Source organism: Ambystoma mexicanum, chromosome 13, assembly GCF_040938575.1.
Source record: "Ambystoma mexicanum isolate Mex_15411 chromosome 13, UKY_AmexF1_1, whole genome shotgun sequence".
In the NCBI taxonomy this organism is placed as follows: Eukaryota; Metazoa; Chordata; class Amphibia; order Caudata; family Ambystomatidae; genus Ambystoma; species Ambystoma mexicanum.
In genome coordinates this window covers 653,542,653-653,559,042 of record NC_090938.1, presented here as the reverse complement: position 1 = coordinate 653,559,042, position 16,390 = coordinate 653,542,653, and the positions used below count along the sequence as shown (strand labels likewise).

At 41.9% G+C, this 16,390-nt stretch overlaps 1 protein-coding gene across 3 annotated transcripts in view; it reads right to left on the bottom strand.

Annotated features, from left to right (window-relative positions):
* Positions 1 to 379: 379 nt before the first annotated feature.
* The window catches only part of LOC138521652 (uncharacterized), a 225,857-nt gene continuing 209,846 nt past the window's right edge, over positions 380 to 16,390 (bottom strand). For 2 of the 3 annotated variants that reach the window (XM_069634641.1, XM_069634640.1), the window contains exon 7: positions 996 to 1,393. In XM_069634641.1, the coding sequence (XP_069490742.1) occupies positions 1,137 to 1,393 (257 nt within the window). In that variant the 3' untranslated portion in view covers positions 996 to 1,136. Of the gene's footprint in view, positions 1,394 to 16,390 lie in introns of all 3 variants that reach the window. The other variant, XM_069634639.1, reaches the window with a different exon arrangement.

The window sequence follows — 16,390 nt, the reverse complement described above, 5'->3', positions numbered from 1 at the left end:
CAGAAATGGCACTGTGGCAATCTTCCCTAGATTGCATCTGAAGCCTGGCTCCTTATAATTTCCTGCCTGACTGCCAGCTGTCTGTCTGGCTCGGAATCCGTTACTTATTCCAACATTATTCTCAGGGTCTCCACTGCGAGGCTGCACCTAGTGACAGTTCTGTTTGTTGTAAATGTATTGGAAGCTGCCACTGTAACATAACATCTGTAGCTCGTTCAGCAGATCTTTATTTCACTTAGCCCCGTTTCCCCTGCTCCCATTATCACCATCTGGGCTTTGAACACATCCCATCTTTTTTACCTCTCCACAATTTTACATTAACAACTTTTTACTCCCTGCTTCCTCTGCTCCCTCTCCCACTGTGGTCACCAACACTCTGTAGTGGGCAAAAGCCAATTTATTGACACTGTACAAAGCATAGAGCAACATAAAATGTGAATAGGGCAGGACCCAATGTCCCTGTCCTTCCTGTTGATGAAACTTGAAGAGCTAATCTCCAGTAAGCAGATAGTGGAGTCCTCAAGATGGCCTTGCTATTGTTGTAAGAGAAATGTGATTGCCTCAGATCTGTATGGCTAGACATGCCACAGCAATAACTTTTTTTTAGTGCTACTCCCGTTGTCTTGTTTTTTTTTTATTTACAGATTCACACTTGTTTATAAATAAGGGTCCAAGGGAAGCATTGTTCTACAACTTTCCTCTCCGAGAAGAACCGTTTGCAAATTAGTATACATAGCAGATCCCGGTCTGCGGCCACAAGAGGTCCTTATTAAGAGCAAAAGTTTCACATTTTCTTTTCACAGCATTAGGGACCTGTCAACACACTGCAAGATTCCACGCTCATAATTATAGCCTTCATACTGTTAACCAATTCCTTGCCATGCCACAATTCTTATGTAGCCAATAGCTTTGTCTTCTTGCTGCATCACAACCATCCTCTACCCCCCTATGGAAAGCATCACATGCTGAGTCATTTTCATCCTGCAGATCATTTAAAATATCAAGCCTTATTGTATTGACATGACCAACCAATGGCTGGATGTTGGGTTAAGCAGACCCAAGGACAAGACTGGTTCAAAGGAAGGAAGCATCAGAGTTATCCTCAGAGGAAATAATTTAGCAAAGCAGGATGGTCATCAACTGTAAGCTGGGTCATCCATTGACATGGCGGATCGCTGGTAAGATCCAGAGTTCTGAAGGGTTGCTGTGCCACTCCCACAAGGTGACAGCGATCCCTCAGCAATGACCTCAGTTCTCGGACAGTGCTGGCCTCCTCCTTCCATCCAGTCAATGCGGATGGACATCTTCTTGACTGCCCGACGGGACGTGCCACATTTGCTGTTGATCACTGCATTGAAGTTGCAACCTCGGCCACACACGTTCGTAACATATTCTGTAAGGAGTGGATGAAAGAACAAGAGAAGGTTGAAAAAGTCATCCATGCTTAGAACTGACACTTGTGCACATTCCCTGCTATCAGTGGTATTATTCGAATATGAAGTAGATGGCCTAGTCAATGCCACAGACAATCTTAGAAAGAAGAAACAGTTACTTACCTTTAAGTGCATATATCTAGTCGTGGAGATTTATGTTCATATACTGTTGAATTGTCCCACTTCTCAGGCTGGGATCCTCCATCATTTTTAAATGATAACTTAACAGAGACACGTAACTGTTTCCTAATGTTTCACCATAGCCTACTTTAAAAGGCATCTGTCCTTTTACGGGCCCATGCACAGCAACCCCACTATTATCCAATTAGTTACGAAGATCTGAATTCCAAATCCACAGTTTGATGTTTGGATTCAAAATTCACATTAATACCACATCATGCCTCCAACCTTAGACTCCTTGGGATGGTGGGGGCATGTATGTGAAACTATGGAAGACATCAATACTGGTGTTCTGCACTTATAGGGAAGTCAATTATCCATCTCCGGTATTTGACCTTTTTTAGATGCACATACTTTTGAAAATAAATTAGTAAGCAGTACTGGAAGAAATACAAACATACACTAACACATCAATACATTCTATTAACATCTGCAACACATTATTGCTTCCATATTTGGGATGGGGCGTAGGAGGCCCTTAATTGAAATAAATTCCTCGGCTCTTCCTTTAACGACCAATACACCCTTTCATGCTGTTGGGGCAAGACTGTACATTCTTACGCATAACTGCTGTGCAGATTTTTGGGAGGAGAGTGTTCACAAACAAGACGCGAGTCGCAGCCTTGCCTGTTGTTGAGTACGCTGTTGCATGTCCTGGAATGGTCTGCTTGCCTTTGTATAATTACTTTATACAGTTTACAATCCATCTTGCTATGGCTTGCTTTGAGAAGGTCTGTTCCTTATTCTCATTTGAATAAGCCATGAACAGTAGATCAGTCTGGCTGAAAGTCCTTTTGATGTTGAATTTTAAAGTGGTTTCGCATACATTGTGTGCAGAGTCCTAATAACCGGACTATCAGTATTTTGAAAGAATAGTGGTAAAGAGATGATCTGAGTAAAATTGAAGTTTGACACCACCTTTTCCACAAAACAAGGGTTAGTCCTCAGCAATATCTAGTCTCTGCAGAACTTGAAAAATTGTACTTCTGAGCTTGCATCTCTAACATTGTCTTTGCCAATGTTAGAGCAAGAATAAAAGAAAAGGTCCAGGAAAGGCACTCCATTTCATAAAAGTGCATTGGTTCGAATGGAGAACCCATCGACTCACATCACCTTGAGCTCCAATGATGACGATGTCCTAGAATCTTGTCCAAATATGATGCCCCCTTTAAAAATTCCATAACAACAGATGTGTACAATAATTTGTGACCAGGTCTTTTTTAAAATTGTTATTGCAGTCAGATGCCACCTAAAGGACAAATGATGCAAAGCAGACCATGCCGGCCTAACAGATATGGCAGTATTCATATGGTGGGCAATCAATTGGCTGCAGATAGACAGTAGCACACATGCTGTCGAACCCTTTTCACTTCTTGGCATGAGTGGTCCTCTTAGACACTGATCTTACCTCCACTATGATGCCCTTGCAATCTTGATTTGAGTGTCCCAACTCTAGGACCTCATAAGCCACGTTGCCAGACTGAGCGCTGCTTTGGTTGTGATGCGGCACCTTGCCTTGCGTCCTAGTGGTGGGGATAATTTGTTATATCCCAGTAATAGGACCCAGATATACCAACTTATTTGGCTTAAAGGGTGTTTGTCTCAAGAGTTATTCTGTCTCTCCGAATGGTAAAATGGCTCAGCTGTCCACCAGAGACTGGTCAGGGACCATAACCATTGCAAACCAAGCATCCGAGGGAGAGCTTCCTTGTTGCAGCGGCAACAATAAGCCCACTGACCACAAGAGACGAGTCGAGACCCTAACCATTGCAAACCAGACATCCGAGAAGAGCTTCCTCATTGCAATAGCAACAGCAAACCCACTGGCCACCAGAGAAGGGTTGGACACCCTAACAAGTGAGATCTAAGCATCCAAGGAGAACTTCCTTGGTGCAGTGGCAGCAGTAAGCCCACTGACCACCAGAGAAGGGTTTGCAAACCCAACATAAGTGAACTGGGCATCTGAGGACAACTTCCTCGTCGGAGTGACCAAGATAAACCCACTGAACACCTACAAAGGATCTGGGACTTTGCTAACAATAAGACAGGGTGGCAAAGTGTACATCAAGCTGAAGGTCGTGAGAAAAAGCTTTTTAGACACCAATGGAAGGGAGCCATTCTCCTGGAGAGCAGGCTAAAACCATTGTAACATACTCTAGAGACACTGGCAGAAGGGAGTAATTTCCCCTGGCTTTACTGTGAACTGTACAGACCAATACCAGGAGAAGGGAGTCATTCTCCTGGTCTAGAACAAGGACCCACAAGCCAGGTGAAGGGAGTCCTTTCCCCTGGCATTCTTGTTGCAAGAGCACATTCTTTTAAACTCTGAGTATCTGGAGAAGGGAGACATTCTCCTGGAGAAGGAACGGTGTTCTGTTGGATTATTCTTTAGTAGTCGTATAAGGAATAGAAGTAGGTTCTGACACAAGACAGAGTTTGATTTTAACAGACATTCTGACAGATCATTAGTATTCGTTTTGTGACAGGGAAACCCGTCTTGGAAGATAGGGATATGAGGACCTTTTTTTCTGCACACATAAAGGTTCATAACTACCACCATGCCAGCGTTTTGTCAGCTTCCTTCTTCAACACCCTTACAGCGCTTATTTGGGATTTCCTGCTCTTGCTTGCTATACCATTAAAAAGGGACACCTGTCAAATAGCGGAGTGCGTCCAAATGTTGCAAAATAACTGGTGTTGAACTAATTTATTTACAAACCCGGACTTCATAATACCAATGTACAGAGACATACTTTCTTTCAGTCATTGTGTAAGCCACAGAAAGTGTATAAGAAAGTGTAGTTCCATTAATTCCCATCTTGAATATGTGCTGTGAAATACACAGGCCTTCTTGGCAAAGCACATCCCTGCCACGTGTCAAATTCTGAGCCCAAAACATCAAGTACAGGTTACTATAAATTTAGAATGCACCTTTAAGCAGAGTAAAACATAATTTGTAATATTTAAAGTGAACTGCCTTTATGTCCATGAATGAATCCTGATACATGTGAAGAGCGGGCCCAGAATTAAAGTCATTATTTAGCAGGGAACACTGAAAGCCATTTAATTAATATCTTTTGGATTTCTTCATATATCCGTCCAATGTGAATAGTACATGTAAAGATGATATAATTACAGCAAAAGTTGTGTTCCAGTCAATGTAAGAATGAATATACAATGTGTTCCTTTATTCTGCCAGGTTAGTAATACATGTCAAACTAAATTGTTTGCATCTTAAGAGGAATGGAAATGCTATAAAATGTCCTTTTGCTGTGTCATGTACATTGAAAAGACAGGTCTACCTTGATAAATTAAGAGGTGAAACTTAAAGGAGTTGGAATGAAAGAACAGAATTGAATTGCATTTTAAGTTTCTGTCCCCACTTGTAGGTATACTGAAAAAAACAAAGTTCTCCAGTCTAGTGGGAACTGGATAGAAAATATTTACATTTAATACTCAGGCCAGAGGGTTTTTAAGATCACCCCGAGATGCTCCTTTATTGTATTCAACACAGGCTTTCAAAGAAGATAAACACTATACATTTTCTTCAGGCATTCACTCATGACACCAGGCTTTGCGTACAAAGGATCTATCACAAGATTTATTTCACATAAACTCATAAACCGAACCGATTAGCAATAGAAGGTAAACAGAAGAGGTCACTGACATTTAGGGGCACAGCACCAGCCATCTGTCTTGGATTAGCCAAGGTTAAAGGTCATTTAGAATATGCCCTCCAAGATATTTTACTTTTGAATAGTGGTGACATAGCAAGGGAATATTTAGGCCATGTGTTGTCTGTGCGCTCTTGTGGGGAACTGCTTTAATAGCACACCAAAGAAATCCAAATGCATTTACATGAATATAAAGAATAACTTAAAATGTGTAAAAACGAAATTAGGCAGTGCGTCACCATGCAAGCTCTGATTGATTTGAGCTTCAGACAGTTTATAGATAAAAGTAAGCTCTATCAGGATCTTGAAACTGAATTATATGCCACCATATTAAGAATCACTCAAAGTTGCTAAAAATGTGTAAAATCACCAAGAATTATCGGAATTACATCAGTATTTACCTCGACTCCTAAAACCTAAAAATATAAATTTTATCAAGGTAGCACAGATGAGTCAGAAGTTAGAGTAAATAAATGAAATAGGCTTTTCTCAATAAGGAGGGCTTTCCTCCCACCGTTGGGACTGAAAAGCCACAACAGCTCTGACCAGCCAGAGGTGGAGTTAGAGGGAAATATAGTGGGATACCCATAGGCATTAGAGAAAGAATACTGGATTATGGAATATGGTGCGAGGAAGGGACAGAAGGGGAACAAACTGGAGAATGCAGAGAAATAGAACTGACTCTTGGTAGATGGCAGATCAGTCAATGAGACCTGTCCATTAAGAGAAGAAGCCCAGATCAGCCCATAGAAGAATGGCCAGTGTGCGCTGGGGGATTGATTCCAAAAAGTGTCCAGTCATTTTTTTGAATACAAAAGTTTCAAATACAATATTTCAGTATACATTCTTCCTAATAGTCTTTTTCGAATTTTTGAGACTCATGTTCAACTGTTAAATCTAAAATAATTACATGGATACTTATTGGTTGAATTTAACTTTTTTATTTCTAATATTACATTATTTCATAATAATTTATATACTGTATTAAATAATATTTTTTAATATATACTGTATTAAATAACTTTTTTTAATATATAAACTCTATGATTCAACTTTTATTCACTTAAAACTGTAATATATTTTGAACAGTAGATGGCAGCATTGGATCATTTATCATGTTGAGGAAGTTTTGTTTTTGTATATTTTTGTAGTCCAATGTGCAAGGTATGACATTTACGCATTCATGCGTTGACGCCATTTTGCGAGTTCCTTTCTTTGCGTCGGGTGCTTCTGCTGCTGCTCTCTCGATTTTTTTGTTTTTTTGGATCCTTTTTGTTTTTTCAACATGGAGTGTTTTTTTTCTTAGGATGTGGCATTTTGTATCGTGGAATGGATTTTTTGTTGGTACTACTGGATGGATTTCATTTTTTTGGATGGTTTTGTATCGTGAAATGCAGTTTTTTCTGGATGGATTTTTGGCACGGATTTCGGATTCCCAATTACTTGTATTGGATCATCATGGACAACTTGGATTTTTTTGGCGAATTTTTCATGTGGAATCTTGTTTGGATTGCGGAATTATGGTGAAATCGGAGTTTTATGGTTATTTCTAGCTGTGGATTTTTGATTACACTGAAACTCTGTTTTTGGTTTTTATTTATTTTTTCAACATTTTAAGCTATATGATAGTGCTTGAAAATAGTTCATAGCATCCATTGTTTTGAACTTGTTCTCGATACTCACTATACGTTCTTCATTATCCCTGTATTGTTTTGTGCATTTTCCATTGAAATTTTCTGAGCAATTTTAATTTCTTGTGCTGATAGTTCCATTTTAAGTTGCTTTATAAAATGCCACAGATTTGGGTTATTTATGTTAAATTGTTTATTTATTCTACTGTGCCATCCTTCTTGAATGTTGTTGGTTCTTGCTCTGTTTTCCTTTACTGGTTGGTAACAGTTCCATACCGAAAGTGCATATTTTGCTTTTCTCCTTGTACGATTCCGTGTTAGTTGCCCTATCCATGTGCTTTCCACGTAGTCTAGTAAATCCGCAAATTGTTCCTCATTTATCTTAAAGTATTCTGTGTCAATTATTGTTTCGTAACATGCAATTACTTGGTCTTCTTTAACAAATGCTAATGAAAATATTTGCTTTATGTTGTGCTGAAAATCACTGTTTTCTAGGTATTTTGATTGCAGTCCCAGTTTTTGTATTTTTCTTCAAATGGCTTGGCCAAAATGAAAAAAACATCCTTGGATATTTGTCTCTGGGTATATTGTTTTAAATGCTTTCATTTGTCCTTGCTCGAAGTCCATTACTACTGTATTTGGCTTTTTTCTGGAATAGCTTCCTTTATTTTTCCAAATAGACATCTGTACAATTCCTTTGTTTTACTTGGCATTAATGCATATACCAACAATATTATTGTCTCGTTTATGGTGCCGTGTATACTATAAAACTGTACAAATGGTTCAGGACATGATTTAAAGGTTGCATCGCCATGCCATACTGTTGAATTTCCAAGATGTAGTAAATTGCCATTAGTTGTAAAAATTCATATTTTTTCTTGTTTCATTTCTAATGTGGCAAAGAGAAACTGCTCCCCCTTTTCAGTTTTTTGCAATATTTCTGGTATATCTATTTCAGCATATGTATGCGGTGCCATTGGTAGGTTTTCTTTTTGTTGTTTTTTTCTATTAATGCTACGTTGCAGCAGTTTTTTATTTGGCATTTGAGCCGCTACATCCAGCAGTATTTTTTCACATGTTCTGCTTACTATTGAGCCACTCGCCTCATTTTGATGTGTTTCCACATTTTTCTTAATTTCATTTATAGTCTTTTTGATCAATATAGCAGTATTATCTGGCATATGATTGTGCTCTTCGGTGCTTCATATCTTTTTCCCTTCTGTAATGGCTCTTCCCGTACATTTTGATTTGTGGTACTCTATACACTTCCAATATATTGTTTCTTTACGTTTCATTTCACGATTGTACTTGTAATCTCCATATACCAACTGGTTTCCTCCCATTTGTGATTTTACATAATCAATTGTGGCACTCCTCATGTATCTGAAATATCGAAAGTACGGGTTAATTTTGTATTCGTGACTTTAATATGGGTCATATTTTCTCATTTTCTCATTTCATTATCATTATTCATTTTGTTTACATGATGTTTTCTGTCACGCAATACGATTTTCGTGTTGGCAGGTGTTTCTTTTCCCCGGTTCTGTTTGTTTCCAACTGTCAGCTGTGTGTCAGTGTCTACATAAGGTTCTTTACTCGTTCGTTTCTAGTGTTTTAACCCTTAATTGATCGGATTTTCTTCTACTATCTGGTTTTGACGTGTGAAGATTTTGTTTCGACAGAATTACTGTTTACATGATTTCTATTTGATGTCGAAACATTTACTTTCAATACTTTTGATTCGAAACTTTTGTTTGTCTGCACTTTTTTTTCGGTACTATCACTATGAACCCATTATATAGAGGAAACCAAAATTCAAATCTGAAAGCATTTTGGCTGCCATTTTAAAGTGAGACTGCCTTTGTAAAGTTAAGTATTTGCAAAATTAAGTAGTGGTTTGAATTGGAGCAGAGTCACGTTGAGCCATAGTATAAATGCATAGTACTATTGCCTGGAGTGACATCACACAGTTAATGCCACAGAGGAGAGCCATAGAATAGTTTGGATATGTGTGCGATGAAATGCATATTGAAAGAATTAACTCTATTCACTAAGAACTTTTAAGTGCAAATCCTTTGCATTCTCCTGTCTTTCAATGCCTAGGTAGAGTCTGGTGTAGTATGGGAGGGAACAGAGTTTTTAACTAAATATCTGTTACTGGAGAATAGTACATCTCCAGCCTCCAAATATAAAGTGACTTAAAGCATTTCATGTATGCCTTTTTAAAACTATGCATGTATCTGAATAGAAAGGAATGCATTAATGTGCAAGGAAAGCCATACACAGACACACACACACACTGATAAATGAAAGAACAAATCCATGCTTAATGAAAGTCACATACACATGGCTATAGAGAACTGCGCCCAGACATTAAGAAAAGTGAGATACATGTGAGTTCAGAATAGAATACATAGATTCATGAAAAACATTACCTGTGAATTGAAACTTACAGGAGCCAATGCGAACAAGTCACCTTTTGCATATACATGGCTTAACACAGTTATGTTGGCCGGTCATTGCCAAAATGCCAAGTAGCCTCTACATAGCTAAAATGTTCACTACCTTCCACCGGAACTGGGGTGTTGGTGTATGACATATGTACTTTGTTGATTGATATAACTTTCTCCGGTAGCATACCTGTCTTGATGTGGGAGAAAATCAAGCGTTTAACCATGCTTGCATTTGGTACAAGGTTCTAGTGAGAACGATTAGTGATGGTTATACATGCAAGGCAGAATTGTCAGCATGTCTAGTGTTTATTATAATACAGCATATTTATATGGAGATTGTTGTGATTGAAAGTGGTTTCCTTTGTGGATTTATAATAGTGAGATTTATGTAGTTAGGTAACATTTTGTTTTGTATACTGTGACAAATCCTATGATGTCGTTCCTTCTCCCCAAGGGGGAGACACTTTCCATGAGGCCAGGAAGGGAAGGCTGCTACCCGATAGTCCCCGTGGGGTGGCACTCAGTGGGTGGATCTCATGAGGAGGGATTCCCCCTCTGGGATACAGGGTGGACATCATGGGATAATGTGGTATAATACACCCTCACCCACCTTCTTTTCCTTCCTATGGTCATACACGTTCCCCCATATATTTGTGCTATAGCAATAGTACCGCTAGTAATGGGACGAGGAAGATCAGAACTGACTCCACTGAACTGTAACCTGAATATACTGAGATGCGGAAGAAGGTCTGCACCAGAAAGAACTCACAAGATCATTGGATTGAGCAGTCTAGCTCTTGTGTTCCTTGGAACTTAAAAAGGGAAGAAGGACCAACAACAGTGTCAGTTCCTCCTCAGAGGCAGTCAACCCCTCTGCGGAGGCACCGCGCGCAAGGCAAGTACCGTGCTGATGGAAGAGCTAAACCTGCAGCTACTGACCGGAACGTGACGGAAGGAGAGACGGTGTCCCTACCTTCTTGGAAGGAGACCGGAAGAGGCTGAGTTTCCCGACGCAGAAGAGCGCAGAGGAAAACGGTCCACTAGGTACGTGCAGCCAAGCTCCCAGGAGGTGCTGAAGAGCCGTCGGAAGATGCAAGGAGTCCCGAGACCGAGAGCCCATACAGAAGGCACATGGGGTGGGCCGGAGACTTCAAGAGCACTCGAGGAGCCAATGTAAAGGGGTCTGGTACCTGTGAGGGGTCCGTAATGCAAGGAGGACAACTGTTTGACGATCAATCAAAACATGCCATTTTATTAAAGAATAAATGAAAAATGATTGCCTCACTATCCCTACTCTCCAGAGGATTTCTCTGCCTAACCAAAGCTACGGGGAAACACTAATACAGGATGTCGGGCCCTCACACTAAACAACAAATACACAAAGAAAATCTATGGCAATTCAAATAACAAACAACATTCACAAGTTCTTAATAACCTTCCAATAGCCTGGGTGGATTCCCTTCCCCAGGATTCAAAGTGAATTCTGCGACTGTGCAACCAAAGGAAGAAATAAGGAAATCCTTGTAGGTAAGACAGTCTCAAATCAGTTCTTGATGTTTCAATGTCTAAGTAAAGTTTTGTTAACCAAAGTTCCAATAATTGCAGATATTTTCTCCTTGGTGAGATATGGACTTTCCACTTCCTCAAAACAGCACCAATGGTAATCCCAGCCACAACGCTTTGTCATCACTTCCAGTAATCCAAGAAGACTTGCCCCAAGAAATGCAATTTCTACAACTGTTAATTACACATGTTCTTGGTTAACAGTTCGTATGCCATTAGTTATGTGATTAGGATTCAAAATGAGTAGATTTGTCAGGATGACTTCACAGTGCCTCTGCTCTACAACTCCACTTCTACGCAAGTTTACCATGAGAACAGTCTAATTTGCCTCCTAGTACTCCACGTTGTTTAGGCTACTGAAATGTTGCATCTACTGACATCCAGATATAAGACCACAGCTTCAGTGATTTGTGACTTAAGACAGGTTTTGACAAGATTCACTTGTCAAAACCTGTACTTCAACACCTTCAAGTAGGCAAGACACTCTTCCTCTGAATATCTCTCTTCAAAAGGGGCAGCCTGTTTGCCTTTCTTGTCTATCTACCACAATACATAAACTAGGTTTGCCTTTAGAACCCACTTCTCTCCTTCTTTCACTGTTTTTGGCAATATAGGTTCTATCAACTTCAATATAGTCTTTACAAGCAACCAGTTTCCCTTCCCCAATTTTACCTTCACCTCTGCCAACTGTTAGCCCAAGTAATTACCCAGAAGCCTTGGTGCCACTATGTTGGCTTCAAGTAATACTTGCACACTTGTATCTTAGGCCAGGTTGAACTGTTATTGGGATCACAGTAATAGCTAGATTGCTTTTTGGCTCTGAGAAGAACGAGTTACTTACCCCCTGGTGACGTTCTTTCGACTGGATGTTCCCACCACGTATTCCTCATCTATGATATCTTAATTTCCAGCTTTGGCTGCTTCGGAAAAAATGTTCTCTCGTTAGAGGGCGCTGTGCATCGAGACGGTCAACTCGATGTCCCTCGAGGGCTTCCATCTCGGCTGATGTCATTGTCGAGTACATATACCACGCGCAGCACCCGTTGGCTTCAGTTCTGGTTTTTTGCCACCATATAGAGAATTAACAGCCTTGGTAAGTGCCTTTAAATGATCAGACCTTAAAGGAGCGCAAGGTCCAAAGCTCAGAAATTCTACAGTGGGGTAGGTTGGGAGGGTGATGAGGAATACGTGGGAGGAACATCCTGTCAAAAGAACATTACATGGGGTAAGTGACTTGTTCTTCGAATGGATTGTGTCCTCCCACGTATTCCTCATCTATGATAGACTCCCTATGATAGTATTATTAGATTCTTTTGGAAGAGGGAGAGTTATTGTTTGTCCAGAATGGAGCATAGTACTGCCTTCCCAAATCTTCCTTCATTGTTAGAAGGGTACAAACAATAATGTTTTGTGAACTTGTAGAAGATGGGCCAGGTAGCTGCCTCGCAGTTGTCCTTTATCGGAACTCCCCTCTGTGCCTCTCTAAGAATAGTGAGCAAGGGATCCACGTCTGGATTCCCTAGTACTCTTGTTCAGAGTAGAATTGCCTAGCATTTCGGTGCTGGACTGCCCCAGGTCAGGAAAAAGACTGATATGTTTTGGATATTTCTCCTCTGTGAAAGATAGTGAGCTAAAGAATCTGGGTAAGGCTCTCGTAACCAGTACTAATGTCTGGCAGATGGACTCCCAGGACCCCCCTTGTTAATTTGGGTAGAGGAAGGTGCCATGCCCCTAGTGGAATGAGCACTTAAACCTTCTGGGGGATCTTGCCTGGCTAGCCTGTAGCACTCCAAAATATCCAGAATGATCCATCTGGATAGGGTCTGTTTGGTGACTGACAGACCTAGTTTGTGTCCTGTATATACAATAAAAAGTTGGTTGTGCTGTGGCAACTTTGCCATCCTCGAACTATAAAAGCTTAGAGCTCTCCTCAGATCAAATATATGGAATCATGCCACTTCCTTTCCAGGATGAGGTGGAGGATAGAAAGCCAGAAGCACATTTTTCTGTTACAAATGCTAATTTGACACAATCTTCAGTAGAAAAGAGGGTTTGACCTTAAGGACAACCTTATTCTTGTAAAAAGTGGTAAATGGAGGTTTACAGGATAATGCCTGCAACTCACTCACTCTGCAGGCTGATGTTATCGCTACTAACAAAATGGTTTTGTAACTTAGCAGCCTTAAAGGGGAGGAATGGAGTGGCTTGAAAGGAGCACACGTCAAAAGCTTTAAAACTAAGGTGAGGTCCCAAGTTGGTACCTGGAATGGTGTAGGAGGAAACACATTTGTGAGTCCTTTAAGAAATTGATTATTAAGGGTAGTTTTAAATAAGATGCCTCTTCCGAGGTGCGCTTGAATATGGAAAGAACTGCTAGATAACCCTTGATTGTTCCAATCTAGAGGCCCAGATTTGCCAAATGTAGTAGAAAAGATAACACCATAGGTGTATCACATTGAAAAGGGCCCACATCCTTTTCCTTACACCAGCTGCAGAACTTGTTCCAATGGCAGCGGTATAGGGATTTTGTTGCTGGCCTTCTGGCTGAAAGCAAAATATCCATTACGTCATCTCGGAGGTCCCAATGCTTGCACCTCAGCCTCTCAGAAACCATGCTTGAAGGCTGAGTGTCTTGACCTCTGTATGGAGAACCCGACCCTCCTCTCATGAGAGAAGGTCCTCTCTTTGTGGAAGACGTATTGGAGGGCAGATGGACATGTCCAGAAGGTTGGGTACCAAATCTTCCTGGCCCAATCTGGGCCAATTAGGATAATGGATTTCCCAAACTTTCTCAACCTCCTGATGGCGTGAGGAATGACGGAGACTGGAGGAAACGGAAACACGAGTGGAAATTCCCAGTCCTCTACGAACATGTCCCCTAGAGTTCCTCTTGGAAGAAATTCCCTGGAACAAAACAGCTTGCACTTCTGTTTGATACTGGTCACGAACGGAACCACTTGAGGTGTTCCCCAAAGGATGAAGATCTCTTGAAGGACTTCCTGAGCTAGTTCCCACTCGTGAGACACTGTGCTCTGCCTGCTCAGAGCATTTGCCGCCGTGTTCGCCTCTGTAACTAGGTGAACTGCTGTTAGAGAGACTCCTTCCTGAATGCCCAGAACCAGAGCTGCATTGCTTCTCTGCACAGTGGTAGTGATCCTACGCTTCCACTCTTGTTGAGGTAGTACATGGCTACTGTGTTGTCCATCATTATCAGGACATTCCTTCCCCATACAGAGGGCAGAAAGGCCTTTAGCGCTAATCTGATTGCCCTCAGCTCCAAAAGGTTGATGTGTAGTTTGGACTCTGATGAAGACTAATGACCGCTGATTGTCAGATCGTTGGCGTGGGCTCCTCACGCTGTGAGTGGGGCTTCAGTCACTACTGTTATCTCCGGCCAAGGTTGCCAAAAAGGTTTTCCTTTTCAGAATTTTGTCCTCACAGGCCCACCACAGAAGATCCTGTGAGGCTCTGCTCGGAATTTGAAGGAGGTCTGACATCCTTCCTAAGAATTGGGACCACTGTGTTCTAAGATCCCATTGAAGGGATCTCATTCTCAGGCAACCCTCTGGCACCAGAAAAATGCAGGATGCCATGAGGCGGAGCAACCTCAAAAAGTCAAAAGCCGGGAAAACGCTGGGCACTCTGAAACTTGGTGAACCATCTGCAAAATGTCTTGAGACCTCCCCTCGGGTGGCGAGGCTCTTCCCAAGGATGCATCCAGGACTGCTCCAATAAACTGGAGTCTCTGAGATGGTATCATGTGAGACTTCTTGTAATTGAGGGAGAAGCCCAGTTTGTGGAGGGAGTGGCAGGTGATACTGAGATGTTCTTGGAGGGGTGGACGTGAAGCCCCCTCTCCTGAGACTTGCTGCCTCCACTGCCATTAACTTGCAACACAGGCCCTTGCGGCGGAGGTCAGCCCGAATGGCAGAACTTGAAATTTATGATGAGAACCGCCAATGGCAAACCTCAGGTACTTCCTGTGCTTGTGATGGATTGGCACATAAAAGTAAGCATCCTGAAGGTCCAACGATACCATCCAATCCTGGAGCTGGAGGGCCTGAAGGATCTGAGAAAGTGTGACAATCTTGAACTTGTCCTTCCTGAGGAACTTGTTCAAGTATCTCAAGTCCAAAATAGGTCTCAGTCATCTGTCCTTCTTGGGGATTAGGAAATAGGGAGAATACCATCCTCTATTCCTCTCCATCACAGGTACTGGTTCTATAGCACCTTTCTCTAGCAGGGTCAACATTTCCTGCAAAAGGAATGGATTTGGAACATTTAGCGAATGGTTTCCCGGTGGATGATCCTGAGGTCTCTGTATAAAGGGGAGACAGTAACCCTGGTCTACTGTTTCCAGTGCCCATGCATCCGAATAATACCTCACCATTCTTTCAGATGCTGTGACAGTCTGCCTCCCAACGGGGTGTCATGAGTCAAGCCCTCAGAGTGCTTTTGAGGTGGCTGAAGCAGCGGCTGATGGTAAAGACGCCGCTGCTTGGGCGGGCTTAACATCTCTCCCTCGTCCACCACGGGGGAATCTTCTCTGTCCTCTTTGACCAACCTGTCCTCTCACTCTTCCAACTGAGGAGTAGTAACGAAAAGACCTACTCCTCCAAGATGATCCGCTGGTTTGAAAAGGCAGTGGCTGCCTGACTGCAGCACTTAAGAACTTGGCTGCTGCTTTTGAGGTCTGCAGCTTTTTCCAAATAAATGGGAGCCGTCAAAGGGCATGTTAAGAGATCTGTACTGTACATCAGGTGCAAAACCGAACTTCCTCAATCACGCAAATATGCGTATGACAGTGCTTGCCACCATGTCCCTGCTGACGCTGTCAGCAGTGTCCAGACCTGATTGCAGGAACTCACACATGGCCTCTTTGCCACCCATGGCATTCATAAAGCCGTCTCTTTCTTCACCCTCAGGGATGTGATCAGCTGCCATCGCTATGTAGTCCCACAGGGTGAATGTAAATTTTGCACGGGCACATGTGGAATTAGCAGACTTTAAAGCCATGCTGCTAGCAGAAAAGACTTTCTTAGCCCAGAGTCAAAGCGTTTGTCATCCCTATCAGGGGGGTATGGTTGGGTACGCCGCTTGCTTGGAGGCAGATGTAGCTACCTGTACTGCTAGGCTTTCCGTAGGAGGATGAATTGACAGTTAGCCAGTATCGTTACTAGATGGCCTGTATTTTTTGGTCACATTTTTGTTTACTACCGGGCTGGATCTTGGAGCCGCTCAGTATGCCGCAGCTCTTTTTTGCAGTACCACATGGAATGTTAAATATGGTCATTTTGAGGACCCTTCTCCAATATATCAGTGAGGTCGTCCTCTTCAAATGCAGGAGCTGGTCTACTCCATCCCAGGAATTCCACCACTCTGATCATTAGGGTCCTGTAGGACGCATCTGCATGATCAGCCGGGTCTGGTTTCCCAAAATCTAGTTCTGGGGAGGT